Source organism: Leptosomus discolor, chromosome Z, assembly GCF_034619465.1.
Source record: "Leptosomus discolor isolate bLepDis1 chromosome Z, bLepDis1.hap2, whole genome shotgun sequence".
Taxonomy (NCBI): domain Eukaryota; kingdom Metazoa; phylum Chordata; class Aves; order Leptosomiformes; family Leptosomidae; genus Leptosomus; species Leptosomus discolor.
Window position 1 is genome coordinate 82,514,136 of NC_141419.1, and position 18,933 is coordinate 82,533,068.

At 51.7% G+C, this 18,933-nt stretch overlaps 1 protein-coding gene across 1 annotated transcript; it reads right to left on the minus strand.

Annotated features, from left to right (window-relative positions):
• Positions 1-17,083, minus strand: RUSC2 (RUN and SH3 domain containing 2). The gene is made up of 11 exons (XM_009954940.2): positions 15,112-17,083; positions 11,917-12,705; positions 11,187-11,387; positions 9,803-9,946; positions 8,644-8,720; positions 5,974-6,148; positions 4,949-5,054; positions 3,814-3,860; positions 1,351-2,326; positions 505-678; positions 1-181 (listed from the first exon to the last, which is right to left on the minus strand). The coding sequence occupies exons 1-11, from the start codon at positions 17,081-17,083 to the stop codon at positions 1-3; spliced, it is 4,842 nt and encodes a 1,613-aa protein (XP_009953242.2).
• Positions 17,084-18,933: the final 1,850 nt, after the last annotated feature.

An 18,933-nucleotide genomic window follows, 5' to 3' on the forward strand; every position in this document is an offset into this window, starting at 1 on the left:
TCAATAGTCCTCATCCTCCGGGTGGGTGACGTACATGATGGGCACCAGTCCCTTATCGGAGCCAAGGCTGCACTGCAGCCAGTCACCATCCACCTTGGTGATGACCTGCAGGATATCCCCCTTGTTGAAACTCAGCTGTCCTGCCTCGGTGGCAATGTGATGGCAAAGAGCTTTCACCTCACTGCAGACAGAGCAAGGGGAGGAAGGGTTAGCTCACCACAGGACACTCACCCTGCTGAAGCCCTGGAATCCCCACAAGCACAAAGGAGTGAGGAAAACACCCCCTGCCTCCCTCCCCAGCCAGGATCCCAGCTGCCCCCAGCTCCCCCTCACCTGCAGATGGCAGAGTTGAGGTGGATGGATGCACAAGTTGCATCAATGCTTCAAACCATCCCCTGGTCCACAAGTCCAAAGGGGGCCAGGCAAAGTGCAACAGGCAGAGCCATGCCAACCCCAACCCACCACATCCCAGCACCTGCAGGATGGACACATGGTGCCACTCACCAGGGAGGGTGGGGAGACAGCCCCCGGGCTGGCTGCACTGCGGGGGTCACTTCAGGTGGCTCTGGCTGGGGGGGGTCTGGCTCCGGGGCTGCTTCTCGCCACATGCTTGCCCCGACCGTCTGGGCCACCAGCTGGAACACAGACTTGTCCAAGCTCAGCCAGCCGGAGGGCAACCTGCAAGAAGGAAGCAGAAGCAGGTAGTGGCAGGGAAGCATACCTGTGGGCAAGGAGCAGCTGCTCGCACGGCAAGGTCATGCCTTAGACATCTGTTTCCACGCACAACGGGCACTGTGGTCCCCAGGCTGTCTCCTGGTGTGGAGGGCTCAGCATCCTCCAGACACAACACAGCCTAGACTGGGAAGGGTATTTCCAGTGGCCATAGAATCAAGAAAGGTGCAGATGGAGAGGCAATATGGAGAAGTCTCAGCTACATTGGGCAACTAACTTTATGCTTCCTCCTCACTCATGTGCAACAGCAATGGCTGTATGTTCTGTTCTCACTTACTATGCACTTCTATGAGGGATGAGTTGGTGACTGGGGTGGCAGCAGGAGCGCTTCCCCCAGCGAGGAGGCTTAGGAGCCAAGACAGTGGTACAGCTCAGGCAGGAGAGGAAAGCCAGTGAGGTGGACTGAGCAAGGGTACAAGCCAAAGAGGGGAATGGTGGTGTGGCAAGAGTTAAGGCAGGCAGGCAGGCTGGCAGGGCTGCGCAGGGGGGACAGACCTCCCTGTTCACACACTGCCTCTGGTAGTAGCCCAGCGGTCAGCCATTGGCCTGACTTCCACCTGCACTGCTGCAGCCCCGAGTTAACCACCCCTCTTCAGCCCAAACCATCCCTGTCCCTACCTGTTAGGCTGCCTGGGCTCTTTTTGCACCTTCCTGGACCCAAATAAGTATCCCCACTTGATGGGCTGGCTGCCCTCTGATGCACTGGTGCTGCTATCCTCTTGGGGGGCTGCTGCTGCTGCTCCCACTTTTTGCTGAGTCCCCATCTCCTTCTCCTTGCTGCGCTTCAGCTCTGTAAGCACCGAGTCTGGGGGGCTGCCCATCCAGAAGGGCCAGCTCCGTTCCTTCACCTCTTCGCTGACCAGTACCTGCTGGGGCTTTTCCAAGGGCTCTTCCACAGCTACAGGACTTGGCTTGCTGGCATCCTTGGGCCTCTCCTCCAAGGTGCCCTCAGCAATGGGGCAAGCCTCTGCACCCTCCACCACCCCTTCGCGGGGGGGTGGTGGCTTGCGTGTCTCCACCGACCTGGACACAGCATTCAAAGCCTTCTTTTTCTCATAGCGGATGAACTTTGAGCCTTCAGCAGAGCCCTCAATGTAAATCTGAGAGCTCTGCATGAGCTGGTACCACCATCCCGCCTGCTTGTCCTTCTTCCCCTCCCATGTGCTCTCTCGTATCTTCCTCCGCTCTTCCTCCCTGTCGCCATCTCCGCAGGAGGCCCCCACCCCCTTGACCCTCTCACTTGCAGCTTGCTGGGGGCTGTGGCCTGGTGAGATGTCATCATCTCTGGCACCCACTTTGCATGCTTCAGGGGCGGTGCTGCAGCCGTCGGGATCCTCACTGCTGCCCCGTGTCCGCATCAGCTGCAGGGTGGAGTGTGCGGAAAGCAGCAGGTCCTGCTTCACACGCAGCAGCTCCTTTTGCTGCTGCTGCTCTTTGCCCATCTGCATCAGGTGGTGCTCGAAAAGGAGGTCTAGGTTGAAGGGCAGGAGCGAGAGAGGCTGCAGCAGGAGCAGGAGCTCCTCGAAAAGAGGCTGGCACACACTGTGAGACAGGCACAAGAAGCCCACTGGCTGGTAGTGTGCCAGGATGATATCTGTAGGTCAAGAGACATTAATTAGAGGAGAGGCCCTTGCCATCTTTGCCAAGCCACCAAGAAGCTACTGAAGCTGTGGGGAAAGGAGTTGGACACTAGTTTTGGTCACAGCCGGTGTGAGGTGTCAGTGTGAGGCTCAGCACTGGGTGAGGAAGCACCAGATGCTCTGTAAGCTCTGGGCAAACTTGCCCAGGTCCTGCTTCCAGTCACACCTGCAGCCAGGACCTGCCTGTCAGACTATCCACCAGGATGACCTCTGCCACAAAATGCCATGGGAGTAGGGTGCAAATAAAGAGCATAAAAGGGTTGATACACACTAAAATTCTCTTCCCCACTACCTGGAACTGACAAGGAGCTGCAGATCTGGCCAATAACAGTTCCTTGCAGAGAGAGGTACTCAGTGGCAGCTGAATACAGTCTTTCCAGGGGCCTGGCTGGGCTGAATTGTGGATCCTAACAGAAAATGCACTAGCGTTTCTACCTGCACCATTAATCCTTCACTTTACTTGACCACATCTGCACTCCCTCTTACCCCAGCTTCATGGTCAGGTCTCACTCCCAGGGAGAGAGTAAGGAACAGGATTTGTAGCCCTTTGGCCCCAGTGAGATAACAAAATTTACGCCACAGATAGGACTTGCACCTTATCTCCGAGGCTTTTGACTAGCCTTCAGCATCCTGACAGCCCCAGCTTTTGCCCACACTTCCAACTCTTAGTGATAGTTTGAAACAGATGGTCACCTTGCCACACTGGTCAGTACAAAGGCAAGTCTACTGCTCTCCTGTCTGCTCTGGAGAGAAGTGCTGACTGCACATGCAGAGCTGGAAAGTGTCTGCTGTCAGCCCTCAAACCTGACAGAAGATACTGGGCTGGACTTCTTGCAGTGCATGGAGCCCTAGTCTGAGCCCAGGCTGAGCCAGCAGCACTCTCAGGGGATCCAGCAGGTGTCTGTCTCACTGTGTACTTAGCTGCTTTAGGCATCAGGCAGCTTGGTCATGCTGCATGCTCTAGAAACATTCCTGGCTGAAAAAACAGATAGATCCGATAAGAGCTGTTTTTTTTTTGTCAGGATGTTTTCCTTTCCATTTCTTTACATTTCCCATGCCTGAAGGCTTTCAGCTAAATGTGCACATCTCCAGCCGCACAAAGCTCTCAAGCTTTGGGCAGGTAACACAAAAGTTTGGGGAGAGTCTACCCTATTCCTGTGGGTAGACTGAGAGATCTGCATTGGAGGTGATAGCCTTGGGTACTAGCTGAAGCTGGGAATGATGTGAATGGCCAGGCTCAGGTGGAGGGAGCTGCATGGAGCTCCGACTTCCACCTGGGACTTCCCTGGTACACTGGGACTGCATATAGTCTAGTCCTCCAGCTCAGAGCAGAGGGGAGCAGCCTAGGCTGGGAGACCAACAAAAGAAATGTGTGTTCCTGACGTACTATATGTTGTGCAGAATTTGGACCCCACTGCAGCCCACAGCTCTCAGCTCTTACCTTCATGGTTGTAGAGGTGGTTGAACCAGAACTCCAAGGACCGGATACTGCAGAATGGGAAAACAAGTAGGAAAAGAAAGAAAGAGTGAAAAACTATTCACCCCCTTCATCCTCACTGTTCTACAAAAAGAAGTGTGGCTGGAAAAGGGCATTTACACAGCGTGAACCTGTGAACCTCAAGACCTAGTGAAAGGATAGTGGCTCACTCTCATCAGCATGCAGTGACCAGAGCCACCCAGCCTGTCATGGAGCCATCCAGTTTGCTTTATATGAGGCACTGTGCAACCATAACCCCTAACAACCATGTTTCCAGCAAGTTTCCTCACCATTTGACTCGTATGCCCTTGGCACACCTTAGCTTTGCTGAGAAGAGCTCATGTGGAACAGGAAAATCATCTACAAACGTAGGACCATTGCTGGAGGCTTGGCCCAAAATATGCTGCTATCTTGTGACACCAGGGCAGAGCTGGGTCACCCTGGGTGAGGAGAGCAGGTCAGAGCTTGCTCCTGCTTGTAAGGGTCCTCCAGCATTTGGAGATGATCTTGGGGACTCTGCTGTTAGTGCCAGAGCTCTTGCTGACCACTGGAGAGGAGCAGGGAAATCCTATCCTAGCAGCACTCATCCCTTCACCGGCAAAAAGACATCATTGCCTTCTTCTGTATAACAGAAGTTGTGTGCACACTCCTTAGCAACCTGGAAGGGCTAGCTTTGAGTCCTGGACTAGGGGAATTTCTTCTTCAGAGCCTCATGCCCTGGGATTCACTGCAGCTCCAGGAAGCAGTGATATAAGCCGGGATTTCCAGGAGTAATTTGTGAATATGTTATGTCTAACCTTGTATGAATCCTGACAGACAGACTCTTCCTACCTAATGCTTTGGGGCTAAAACAAGCTGACAATGTTCTTCAGTGGACTGCAGCCACCCCTTCTCAGTCCTGGCCTGATAGGGTAGGTTTTGATCTTTCTGGAGTTCCCTGAGGCTCACAGCTTCTTCCTTCCCTCACCTACAGCTGGGCGGTGGCTCCCCAGGTTTCTGAAATGTTTTCATTGGCAACTGTGCCTGCCTGCAGCCAAGGACCAGCCCCTGCTGCCAGCCCTAGGCAGTGACATGGAGCCAGCCCAAAGAGCCTGCTTACTTGAGAAGGCCAAAGATGAATGCGTTGAACCTCATGGTGTGGTTGGTGAGCTCTGTGTACTGGCTGATCTTGCTATAGAGGCTGTGCAGCAACTTGGTAGAGGGTCCTATGGAGAGAAGCAAAATGTTGAGATTAGTTGTGGTCAGCAAAGCCAACACAGCACCATGGGAAGAAGCCTCAAGGCAAAGACAGACGTTGGCTGGGTGCCCATGCCTGTATGTGCATTGACTCTCCACCAAACACAAAGATGAGCTCTGTCACAGACTGCCACTCCAAAATTTTGCGAAAGTTTCAATACTGCAAGAACCTACCTACCACACTTCAGGGACAATCACAGCCCTTGGCTCAAAATTAGCAGGTAAACTTCTGCTTACTGCTGTGGTGGGTAGTTGTATTTTGGGGTGTGATTTGCAATCACAGAGATAACCCCAGAGCTGGAGATTTGCCACAAACAGGCTAGGAGGCTTCCCAGCCCTGGATGTAAGCTCTTCATGATGCAGGAATCGGTGTGGCCCTGCCACCTGTAGCCTCAGAAAGGAGTTACCCTGAATGGAAGCCACTTCTGCGACCCAGGGTTCAGACTGGTACCAGCAGAGGGTGCAGGTGCCGTCAGCATGCTTGAGCCAAGTGAGCTGTGAGCACGAGTTTTCTTACAGACCAGGCTAGAGTACAACTCTGCCTTACACAGTAGCTGAGCAGGGCTAAAGATGAAGGTCTAGAAACACCCTGGAAACTTGGGGAGGGGGGAGGGCATTCTTTTTTTTTTTTTTTTTTTTTTTTTTTTTTTAAATTGCTAGGGCCTGTTATAGGAGAATTCAGAAATTTCGGGGGAATAGTAAATATTTGGGCAGAATAAAGCAGTGGATCTCTCATCTTGCATGAAAATGTCAAAGTGCACCCTGTTGTGTGTAGGGAGACAGGTACTATTCTGCATTCCTATCCTTATAGTCAATCTTCCACAGCACCTCCCAGGCAAAACAGGGGAGTACCATAGACGGATGGGCATTGCTGCACACCCTCCATACCTAGCTGAGTGGATGCCTCCACCACGCTCCAGGGGATGTTCCTCCTTTGGCCAATGATCATATCCAGGACGTAAGCCTTGAGCCCATCACTCAGAATGTCCCGGACAGCAGGGCACAGGTATTTCAGGATGAGATGTCCCACATTGGGGCTCACAGAGCTGTTCCCAAGTTTGGCCTAGGGGACAACAGGCAACAGGGAGAGTGTTGGTAACTGCTCTATAAGGTACAGATGCATGCAAACAGTCCAGCCCCACTTGCCTACTACAGACAGCCAGCAGGCAACATCCTGGCTTCTATGATGATCAGCAACTCCTTGAACAAGCAGGCTATTCCCCTTCACCTCTGCTGCCTCATACACCAGTACTGGATTGCTCCCTGCAAGGTCTTCCCCAGGCTGGGATGAGACAACAGCTTGGGAAGAGAATATTCCATCTTGGGAAGAGGATATCCCAATTAGAAGGGACGTCTGGTTCTGCCTACAGATATAACAAGGCTGGCCTGCTAGAAGAAGAAAAGAATAAGGGATTTTTCTGCTGCTGTTGATTTTCTTGTTGCTATTTTTGAAGCAGGAAGCAGCAAGCCATATCACAGGAACTAACAGCACTGAGAGGTTAAGGAACACTTAACTCAGTGACATGCCAAGCTATAATTCCTAGGGATTACTATAAATAAACAGGGTGAGGGGAAAATGGGTGGACAGAGCTCAAGTTGAGGTGAGGAAGCACGTAAGAGCCCAGCATCAGCAGAGCGGGGACATATTCAGCTGCATACAGTCTTTGAGCTGCCAAGGGGTCTACCCAAAGGGGTCAGCCCCAGGCCTTGCATGTCATGTTGGTAGTCCCAGGAAGTTGTGTTCAGGGCACAGATTTTACCAGCTGAGCTGGAATTATACTGGCCAGTTGGCACTGGTCCACAAAGGCCCTGAACTGAGACTGAACTTCTGGGTCAGGAATAATCCTGTCAGATCCATTGAGCGTGGGAGCATCAGGGATGGGTGCTGCCTTTTGACAGGTGAATGCTCAGCCCTTGGCACACTGATGCATAACGAAACCCCAGGTAAAAACCACACTACTGTCTGGTAAATGAAGTACTGGGGGAATGTTGCAATTAGTCCCTAAACCAACACTGAGAGAATACAAAATTCACAGTGAAGACTTAAAGGCTGTGGGAATCCCAACAGGTCCAATTGCACAGCAATCTCTGCATCAGCAACAGTTGTAATTAGGAGCAAATTACTATGGACTCTAAGATAGGATTGAATGGGCTTGGAATCTGTCCCAGTCAGGTTTCTCCTTGGGGATGGCTCTCCAGGGCAGTTGTCACATCCAAATAGTGTCACATTGCTGCCCCACAGTCCCCTGACTGAAGCAGAGCATTCAGCATTGAGAGAAGGCACCACAGACATGCTGGGTGTCACAGGACTGCAAACATTGCCTGGACAAATACAAGCAAACTTGCTCTACTTCTGTGTTATTCTAGGAATGGGAGGTGAGGGGAGCACAGGCCAAAGACAGCCAGCCCCATGGGCAACGTAGATGCTGTCTGAATCTAGTGGGTTCATGGTAACAGCTATAGGGGATGCCCACTTGACCCAGATAGGCAACGACTGGTGCACTTTTTTTACCATTACGGAGCCCTGTGACACATTGAGGGACTGGGGACACTGCACTGTATCTGGGCACCAATGCCAGAACAGAATCATGAAACATGTGGAGGAGGGAGACACAACTCTCCACTGTATGAGGAAAAAGAGCTGGTGTACTGTATTAGACCAGAAGCCCAGCTGCCCTGGTATTCCTTCTTACAAAGAGTCATGCATAAATATGATCCTGAAGGTCTCTTCCAACTGAAAGTGTTCTATGATTCTATGATTCTATATAAGAAAATGTCAAACCAGAGCAAACATATATAATACTAGCCCTTAATACTCTTGCAGCCGACAACCACTTTGAACTCAAGAGACTACCTAAGCTGGACATTACTCTTCTGTGTTTAGTAGACCTCAATGAATTTCTCTTCCCTATGTTTTTCTGATCTTCCCTTAAATCCATGTATGCTTTCAGCATGCCCAGAATCATCCAGATTGTCACAGATTTACTATGGCATGGGGTACCATCGCCTTTTTTGGTTTGTGCTTGGTACTATGTCGGGGATAGCATGACTGAGGAGGATGAAATTGGCCTTGCCAGCATCCCAGTATACCTGTGAGAAGATGAAAGAAGTGGATGAAGAATGTTGTAAACAGGTTTGAGGAGGTGATAAGAGACTGAGCAAGAAGAGATTAAACAAGTGAATACCACAGAGCAGAAATTTGGCAAGAGAATCAAGTGGGAAATACAGTAGGAGCTCCAGCCAGTCAGTATGTGAATAGAGGTGAATGGACAGAGGTACTGAGCGAATCATTTTAGCAGTCTTAGTGCATGAACCGCTGAACAGATAAGAAAGGTTATAAAAGGGTATGTTTTTTCTGCTGCGCCATCTCAGCCATCTTGGCTTTTTGTAACTTAATAAAGGCTGCCTTCTTACATATTTTTTGGTCGGTGTCGATCCCTACCACGACAGTACTACTGCCTTCATTGGATACCCTGTAGTTTTTGATTGGAAGAGAATTAAGAAACTATCTTTCTCCACCCTCTTCATGTCACTCATGATGTTGAAAGCAAGACATACCTTCACCCCTGGATCCCTGCTGGTTCCAAAGTGAGCCACAATCAGGTCAACAGCAGTGTTGATTGCCTTCACCAGACCTAGAGCAAAAGCACAAGTCATACAGCTGCCTGAGGTGCTGCTAGGACAGACCTTGACCAAACACTTCATGAAAAAATCAGGCAGAGGCATTTAAAGCCCATGTCACTGCAAGAACCCTCTCTGCCAAAAACATGCACAGCCTCTCTTAACTCCTCACCAAATCTCTCCCTGCTGGTTCCAACACTTACCTATCAGCCTGACAGTAGGACAACCTTTAGAAGTGGCTGAAGCATAAGATGCCTTGTCAGTATTCCCCAAGGGACATGGACCATCACCTCCACATGTCATCCCTTGAGGGAGTAGAGGCGGGATCTGAGGCAATGTGTCTTTTGCTGCTTTGATCCTACAGGGTTGCAGGGCAGAAGCTATGCATTTGGCAAGATATGTAATGACTTTCAGGAACAAGCCAGTGGTGGGCAACCTGGCATCTGCATCAGAACAGAAGTGGAATAGAGGGGAAAGCTGCCGTCTGGTGATGACCAACACGTAGTTGGCAAAGGCATGAGAACTTTTCTGCACCTCCCTTGCCTCTGAAATGATACCGAGTCAGCTGTCACCCAGTCCCTAACCCTGCCTCTAGCATATGTCTCATCATAGCCAGATCTTGTCCTGATTTGGAATCCTTTCTCCCAGCCTTTTATATAAATAATTTACCATGTAGGACCCAACAGACTACCTTTTACCTAAATTAGAAAATCTCAGGCTGGCACATCTGCAACATCATACAGATACACAGGTCTGCCCTTGTATACTGAGACAAGGACAGCAGCTTGCTCTGCCTTAGGGTCGTACTCCTGTGGCTGCCTGCTCTCTCTGCCCTTTCTTGTGGACTTAAGATCCTTTCTAATCACACTTCCTGGGACAAGCTGCTCAGTGACACACTGCATGCTGCAGAGAGCACAAGAATTTGCCATGGAAACAGCCATCAGTCCAGGGGGACATATAGTTATGATGCTACAGTATAGAAACATAGGGGAAGAAACCATTCTGTCTACAGAGATGAGATAAGACAGAGAGAAGAACTGCTCACCTTGTGCTGTGCCACACCACATTCTCATCCATGAGAGATGCACAGACTCACCTTTCTTCTGCAGCAAGTCAATGGAGATGGACTCTGTGCTGCCATCTGGGGAGAGGCAGAACTCAGCAGGGGGTTTCTCTGCTAGTGAGAAGTAGTCAGGGAAGAAGTCAGTGTAGGTAAGTTGGAGTTGCCTCATAGAGTGTCCTGCAAGGCCAAGATGGGGGGAGAACGATCAGCCCCAAGCCCTTATACCAAAATCCCATTGTTTCCTTTTCCCAGAAGCTACCTGCACCAGCAGGTGTCTTCACCCCAGCCTGTTCAAGGCTGGGACAGCAAGGCTACAGGCTTGTTACTCTCCCAGAAATTGTTTGCAATGTGAGCCTATACAGGTCAACCCCACAGCCCACCCAACATCGAGCTCCCGCTTGACTCGGGGCCCATGGGCACCGGAAGATGTTCACGCTCATGGCCTGGTGCTCAGGGAAACTTTGCTGCACCGGACTCTCAGGAGTGCTGTGCAGATAGCCCCAGCAAGTGGGGTCAAAAGTAGAGCACACAGAGAATCCCTACTTGTCATACACAGACATGCACAGGCAAAAAACTACATGTCTTCTGCCTGTCCCCTGGGATTGCCTCTGTTTTCAAGGGGTGACTTCTGCAAGAGTTCTTTCATGTGCTCAATTTCCATCTGCTTGATTACCCAGCTCTGTGCTAGGCATCCTTCCATGAAGGAGGGATGGAGAAATTGTTTGGGTTGGCCAAGTGAGGTGTAGAACTTTGGGGAATTCCCTCCACGATTTGAGGCTGGCCTGAAGAACACTCCCTCTCATAGACAGACCACACTGCTCTTCCCAGAGGACTGTCAAAGGTCCTCTGCAGCCAAAAACAGTCTGCCCATCTCAGCCCTTCCTGCACAGGTTTTGAAGGACAAGGAAGACCTTAAGAGCAAAGCATGGAGAAGACAGAGTTCTGTGGAGCCCTACAGTGTGGCCAGTTGCCTCATGCAAACTACAGCTCAGCACCTAGCACACTGCCAGGGTTGAGGCAGATGGGCAGACACTGTGGGACACAGACATGAGAACTCCAAGGGCCAGAAATCCTGTGTGAGACACGAACTAGAACATGGACACAGCCCAGGAGCATTTGCTGAGGTCTGAGCAGGCTCTTGGGCCATTGACTTTCCCCTTCAGTCCAGCCCAGAGCCAGATCTGATGGCTCTCATTTCACGGAGAAGGGAGGCTGCACACAGATTGTACCCGTCAGTGAGGCAAATTTCACCTTCCTCTTCTACACCTCGACCCCACTGTGAGCAGATGCATCATCCCTCCTGCTCAAACCAGGGAGAGCAGTGATGAAGCCAGGGTGAAGCTGAGCCCCAAAGTGATGCTGAACCTGAGCCCCAGGGTCACCTCCCAAGACCCCCCAGCAGAAAGGTGGTGCGCACCGTTCAGCTTGCAGTTGAAATGGCTGGTGTTGAGAGTGCCAGGGAGCTCAAAGATGTGGTTCCCTCGGTTCAGCCGAGGCTCTTGCTGCTTCCTGTCTAGGCTGCCTGCTAAGCCAGGCAGCCCCGAAATGCGGTCCAGACCCAGGGGGTTCCTCCGCCTGTACTCCCGCCACTTCAGCGCTTGGGGAGAGAGGTGGTTTGCTAGGATGTTGCAGGCAGTGAGCACCAGACGGGAGGATGTGAGCAGATGGGAGGACGTGGAGGGAAAACAATGAGGGAGAAGATGAGAAAGAGGAAGGACAGAGAAAGAGAGACAGCACATTAGTTAAAAGTCCAGCAGCATTTCAGGGCGTTAGCAAACATATATGGAGGGAGGTGGAGGCTACACAGCCTGGCAGAGCAGGGCAGGAGCCTGGGTGGCCTTGTAGCTGAGGGCATAGACAGAGCAGGTTTAGGGTGCAAGCACCTGGCATGGGGTGCTGTAAGATCAGCAGCCTCACTCTGCCCCCTCTGGAGACACAGTGCAGGAGTCAGGACTGGAGGGACATGCTCTTAGCGCAGGAATTTGCAGGTAAAGAACCATCGTAGGGGCTGTTGGGCACTACAACACCCACATGCAATTTTACCCTGGGCTGGGGCTATAGCAGAGGGTGGTACTATGGGGAGCAGCCACAGCCATAGGGAGCTGGAGATGTTCCAGACTAGCATGTCCTGGTGGACGGGTACCTACCATTGAGGGACCGTATCCCCATGCTGCTCAGGGGACCAGAGCTGCTGGTCTCACTGCCACTTCTCCAGTGGGGATCTGTGTGACCTCCTACTCTGCTCACAGGCACACCACCCACCGAGAGGGGCGGGAGGGACCCACTGTGGAGTCGGTACTCGGAGAGCTGTGGGCTTGGCTCCAGTGGTGCCTCCTTCTTGGGAACGGGCTTGGGGTTCTCCTTTTGCCTCAGGGCATCAGGTTTGGTGGCTTGGGAGGGCTGCATGGCACTGACAGCAGGGGAAGACCTCGTGGGAAGCAGGTTGGCAGAGATGGGGCAGGACCTGCTCCTGGGGGGCTGGCTCTCTCCAGGTCTCTCCGCAGTAGGTGAGGAAGAGGAGTCCATGCTTTGAAAGAAAGGCACGTTGCATCGCACTGGAGAGTAGCTCCCCAGGGGGGATGGCCGGGTTGTCTCAGGGGCAGGCTTCTTAATGCAGCCATCATTGCGGGAGGCAGCTCCGTCCACTGAGCGCTGGGTCAGGAGCGTGCTGTGGGCTTGACCCCCCGCCACTGCCGCCTGCTCTGCCAAGGTGGCCGAGGCAGAAGATTGGGAGTTGGAGGAGATCTGCTGGCTGGCAGGCCGGTTGCTGGACAAGCTGTAGAGTTGGGAAAGGCTGGAGGCAAAATGGCTGTGCAGGGCACGGGCCTTGGGTGGCTTGCTGAAATGGTGCTGGAAAACAAAGGGCTGGATGGGCAGAGTCGTGGGACGCTGGTCCTTGCTGTAGCGTACCACAGGCTTGCTGTCTGTGCCACCACCTTCAAAGAGAGAAACGGGGACAAAGCGTGAGGACAGGCAAAGGGACAATCGTCATCAGCCCGGCAGATAGCAGGCAAAAGGGAACATGCTCTCAGCTGCAGGAGGAAGGGGATGAGCTAGAGGCCAATGACACACACAAAGTGGTTCAAGTCTGAACTGGTTACACACACCATGATCTGGCAGGGTAAAGACCTCTGGCCCCAGATGCAGGGTTTCCAGCTGTTGACTGCTGTCTGGAAGAGTAGAGTGCTGCACAGGGAGCTGGGCTGTCTTGGTAGGGTCACCAGCTTCTCATCCCTTCCCCAACCGTTGCTCCCAGGACAGCATAAAGACATGCCCCAAGTGCCTGCCCTCGACCTGCTTCCTCCCAGGCAGCACCACAAGGACATGGACCAACACACTGTGGTATCCAAAAGGACTGTCCCCTCCCACATGTGCTGAGAACTCACCCACGTTACACGTTACGTGTGATAGCATCACAGCTCTGCATCCCACATCGCACTCAGTGCTGTTGGGAAGGCTGTTTGCTTCCCTTTCTCCCTCCCTGTTCTTTCTGCTGTAGCTGTCCCTCCTCTGAACACACAGCTGCCTTCATCCCCCTGCCTGGACCAGACCTAACCAAGATGTTCCCAACCAAATCAGGACCACAGCAGAAACAGGAGAGCTTCCAACCCTGGAAAGCACAGCTCTGCTCCAGGAAATGATGGCCAGGGATGTCCTAAGGGAGTGTGCTGGGCTGATCTCCTATGCTTGCATGCCTCCAAGCTCCTGGTGGGGCCACAGCATATACAGGGATACAGCTGAAGGTGAAACACTCTACACTCAGTGGGCAACACACACAACACTGGATGCACACACGGAGCTGACTGGGATCCCTGATCACCAGCCACACCACATCCCAGAGCAGTATGGCACCTTATCCCTTGCCTCCCCCCACACCTCCAGGCCACAGCACATCCTGGGACAAAGGACATGTTTCAAGCACAGGCTGGTGTTACCTGCTGCCTGTGGGGCATGCCAGTCCTTTCTCTCTGTAGCTAGCTTTTGGCAGGGCTTGCTTTCCATCTAGTCCCATCTCAGACCCTCTAGGCTTGCATGCTACTCTCAGCTGGAGCAAGGCAGCTCTGCCTCTATCGCCAGCTGCAGGCAGGAGCTTTCTGCAGAGCACTAGTGTCTGCCTTGCTGTCACAGTGCAGAGGAAGGGACCCCAGCAGGGTGGGTGCAGAAACTGCTAGACTATGTTGCCTTGAGAGCTCCTGTCATGCCCCTCTTTCCTGAGCAGATCTTGTTCCTTCCTAGCACTCTGCAAACCAAGAGGGCTGCTCCCATGTTGCCTTCTCCCAGCAAAGACCTGCCTTCCCTGCCATCCCATATGGAGCACATGTTCAAGGCTCAATAAACAAACAGGACAATACCTACAAACCTTGCTCCAAAGGCCAAAATCTCTCCCACACCTGCCATGGCAATGAATGACATGTTCTTCCTATCTCATGCCAGAAATCTTCAGTTTATTAAATGGAGACAGTCTGGTCATTAGCATGTTAGGGTCTATCCACTGTAGCAGTCTGGTCACAGGTATTAGACAGGCTCTTACCTGTGAAGCAGGTCCAAGAGCCATCTAGGGCAGAGACAGAGATCTCCTGCCATGATGGAGAAATGGCCATACCTCTAATGGGGCTGCCACACAGCTTGCTCACTAGGACAAGTGTCAGCAATATCAAGGTGGAGAGCAACTTGTGTATTACAGGCTTTCCTGGAGAGGGAACTGTGACAATTACCCCCCCTCGGAACCTTTGCTGAAGTCCAATGCACTGTGGAGGATGTGACCAGGACAGGCCAGCAGATACACAGCTTCTCTAACCTCTGCTGTAAGTCCTGGCAGAGACTGTGTGGCCTTCCTGACCCTGCATTGACAGGAAACTGCTGGCTATGCCTCTCCTGTCTCCACCTCTGCCCCATACAGCTCCAAAGAAGAAAGGTTAAAAACTCCTCAATGGTTCCCTTCCCTTCAGCTACTGGGAACATCACTCTACCGAGCATCTTCACACCTCTGTCTTAGGAACTAAAGGCAGATGATTATCATGGAGTGGGGGAGTGCAATGCCCTGGAAGGGAGACAATCCTCCAAGCTGCACAGACCCTAAGTGCTAATGCCATGTCCTCCCTTACACAATACAAGATGTTTGCAAAAAACCTCAAGAGGCTTTAGAAATACAAGGACAAGTCACTTGCACTGATCTGGGTCTGAAATAAGCACAGAAGGCCTTTGTCCCAAGGAGTGGTAGACCAGGAAACAAACTACACAGGCACTGGTCTCCTATTGCCATACAGGTTCCTTTGCTGCTCCCCTCATGTCCCAAAGAGCAGCCTTTCTTTTTCTCCATTCTGCCTAGTTTGGCTCCTTACCGTCTGCTCGGGCTCTAACATCTCTTTGTCCGTGGCCACTGGCAGAGCCACCTGAGAAGCTGGCATCTGCCTCCGTCAGCAGGAAGAGAGAGGCTTGCTCACCTGCCCCATGCCCACTGGGGACCTTCTCGCTGGAGACCGAGTCTTTGGCAGAACACAAAGCCTGGCTGTCCCCAAAAGTATGATTCAAACAGAAGCCCTCACAGCTCCGGTTCAGGCCGTGGACAAAGGGCATGGGTGGAAGACTCTGGCTGCGGCGAGCTCTTTCTTCAAGGAAGGCTGGGCAATCCCGCTGTGTCTCAGGGATAGGGGAGAACTCCAAGGAGGAATCGCCACTGGACCGGAGTGGTGGGGAGGTGCCATTCTTTTTACGGCCTTTAGCCAGTTCAGCAAAAGATGTCACTCGCTTTGGGGGAGAACTCTGGATGGGTATTGCTGGACTTTCGCTCAGCTTGACTGGACAGCTCACCATGCGCTCCAAGGAGCCCAGCCTGCTACTGGGGCTCCTGTCCAGGTTCTGATCATAGCTTCTGGAGCGCTGCCGGCTTGTGTTGAGGTTAGGTGGTGACACATTCACATAGACCTGACCCTCAATCATGTTCTGGGTGGATTCCCCCTTTGCCTCCTCTTCACTGCACTCCGCATTGCTTTCTTCTTGTCTCAGGTCAGGCCTTCTAAACAGATAGTATTCAGTGGGCTGGGCTGGGCTACCTTTGGTATGGTCTTCCGAGCAGCTAGTTATGGAAGATCCTGCCGGGCTGGGGGATGACTGGGAAGACAAGTCACACGTGACTAACTTATAATAATTCTGAGTAGCCACAACAAGCCGTGCTTGGCTCTGGAAGCAGGCAGTGAGGTCTGAGCTCTCTGAAGTGCAAGGCTCACAGTGGAGGTGGTAAGAGTTGCAGTTGGCATCAAGGACAGGTGAGGAGGAGTGCTGACACCCACAAACCTTCCCTGAACTCTCTGGGTGATGCGACTCACAAGACATCTTGGATTCTGTGGGTGATGAATGCAAATCCAGGTAAAAAGCTCCTGTGTCTGAGTGGCTGCAGAAGGAAGAGTCACAGGACAGGTTGGCTGAATTCAGGTTAGATCGAGAATGACTATTCATTTTGTTGTAGAGAGCACTGAAGTTCACCAGCACCCCATCAGAGCTGTTGCAGGAGGAGTCACTGATGTAGCCCATCTGTTGGTCAATTACTTCAGACTGACTTGATGAACTGTAGCAGCGACAGTGCTGGAGCTCCGAGCTGGAACAGCTGCATGTTCGGCTGTGCAGGGCATCTTGATTCCTCAATGATTCACCTGTGTTCTGGTTCCACTCCTGGTCACCACCATCGAAGGAGAAGCTGGAGGAGCTCCCATGATGGCAACTGCATTCATCCAGCTCCATGCGTTCTGAGGCCTGGTGGCACCTATTCGCATTGTTCCTCTTCTGAACATCATCACTGCTGATTTTGTCCTCTTGTCCATCTACCACACCAGATCGGCTGGCCATGTTCCAGGATTTCACAATGTGGTTGGAGTCGTGGAGGTGGAAAGGGGGCAAGGCCAGCTCATGCAGATGAAAGGGGGGTTTGCCAGCCACGAGTGAGTTGTGAAGGTGGAAAGATTTTTGACCCAAGTCATCCCCAAAGATGCTGAGGTCTTCACCCTCACTCAGCAAGAAAGGGTTGTGTCGCTTACTGACACTAGGGACAATCAATTCCCTTGCTTTGCCTTCTTTGCTGTCTGAAGCCTCTGCTGAGGTTTCGGAGGTCTGGAGAAAGCTGCTGTACACCAAGGAGTCAGTCTGTGAAAGGTCTCTGTCTGGAAGGGCAGATGTCCGTGTAATGCTGAGCTCTGGCTGGCAGAAGGGGTTGGTCCTTTTGCTCACGGAGCAGCACTGCCTATCAGGGACCTGGCAATGCACCAGGGGAATGTGATGGACAATCAGCGTCTCACCAGTCAGTTTAGGTGGACTATCCATGGTGAGGAATGGTCTTCAGGACATCAGTTAAGCTGGTGCTACCCATGGACAGGTAGGGCTGCACATGAGAGGCAGGGAGGACACTTCTCATGAGGGAAATCAAATACCTAGAGAGAGATAAAACACAAAGGAAGTCACCTCTCAGGAAAGGCAGTGACTATTTAAAGGATCCTTGGTTTGACTGAAGACTTCATGTGCTGACAAGGATCAAACAGACTGGTCCTTGTCAGCACAAGTACCTGAGCACAAGATCACAAGTTGTCCTTCTTCAGGGAAAGCATCAAAATGTGAGACAAACATGTTCCCCTCCCTGCAGACTCCTGGAACAACACTTGTGCTTCCACACAAGTGCTGAGCCCTCTCAAACTTATCTGAAGTAACTGATATCACTCAAGTGGCCAAAGGATTGCACAGGCTTTGGGCCAAATGAAGATCTCACTGCACATGGCACTGTACGCTGTACACTGGATTAAATGTCTTTGCCTCCCTTTAGGCACTTTGAACTTTCCTTTAAGAAGTAAGCACTGATCTGCACTGCTAGGCCTTGCAACGTTAGAAATACCCAAGTCTAGGCAGAGACTGGAAAGCAGGAACAGACTGGAACGGGAAAGCAGCAACAACCATGCCTCTCCAAAATCTGGGAGGCCCCATGAGGTCCTGAGCCCTTTTAATGGTGCCAGGGAAGCACGCCAAAATATGCAACTACTTGAGCACACAAGGGCCTCTCATGTGAAAAGGAGTGGATAACTTCAGTGGAGCCACGGGGAGCCACTGGCGGTGGTTAAATAGCTGACATACAGCACATTGCCTTCTACTGACCTTGTGCTGATAGTTAAGCCTCAGCTCAAACTCGTTCCTCTTGTGGTCCTGGGTGCCTGGTTCACAGTTCTCTGATGCTCCACCACATTATCTGTGGCGCTTATCTGCTTCTCTCATTACCTGCTGCACTTCACAACAGTACAACTGCCACAGCCCACAGTCCCAGGAGCCGTACAGGCAGGGCACAAAGATCCCCACTCCCTCAGTGTTCAATAAATAGCAGGTTCTTGCATAGCTAGAGGAAGTTGTTCACCAGCATTTTATGTGGGTGAGCAGAGAATATATTCATTCCTCCTTCCCCATCTAACACAGAGGTCCAGCCTGCAAGCACCTCCAGGACAGTCTGGATGGGGTTTCCCGTCTTGCCTTCCTTTCTAACGTCCAAGAAGCCAATGCAGAAAAATGCATGGGAAGGCAGCTAAGGCAGAAAGGAGAGGGAGAAACCTAACTACAATGATCCAGGATGATTTTGAGGGATTAAAAAATTACCTAGTGCTCTCACAGATCCACCAATTGTTCTGAAACCAAACACCCTTGGTCAGTGACCCACATCCCATGTATCATCCAGGCATCCTCAGTGCTCACAGCACTCTGACACCACACACTGTGATCCTGCTTTGGACTTCAGGACACCCAGTCTGCTGCCACCACTGACCTTCAGACTCCAGAAAGTGACAGTCACAGTATCTGTCTTTGCCTACCTTACACCAGCACTTGTGAGCATGGGATGATAATGGATTTGGAGCAGAGTGGCAAAGGCACATGGGAGCTCAGAGGGGAAACTGAGAAATGAAGTTAGATAAGCAAAGTTAGAACAACAATGTAAGCAATGAGACAGATGTACAAAAAGATCAGGAACTTCAGTTCTTTCAGTTTCATGGCATAAGAATAGCAATTAAAATATTCTAAAAAAAAGATCAAAAGAAGTACTTTCCTCCCACGCATAGTAATGCTTCTCACAGACACAGGATGATGCTGGCAGGAAAAAATATACAAAGATGGAAGTGGACCTGATGTGTACAGTGAACACC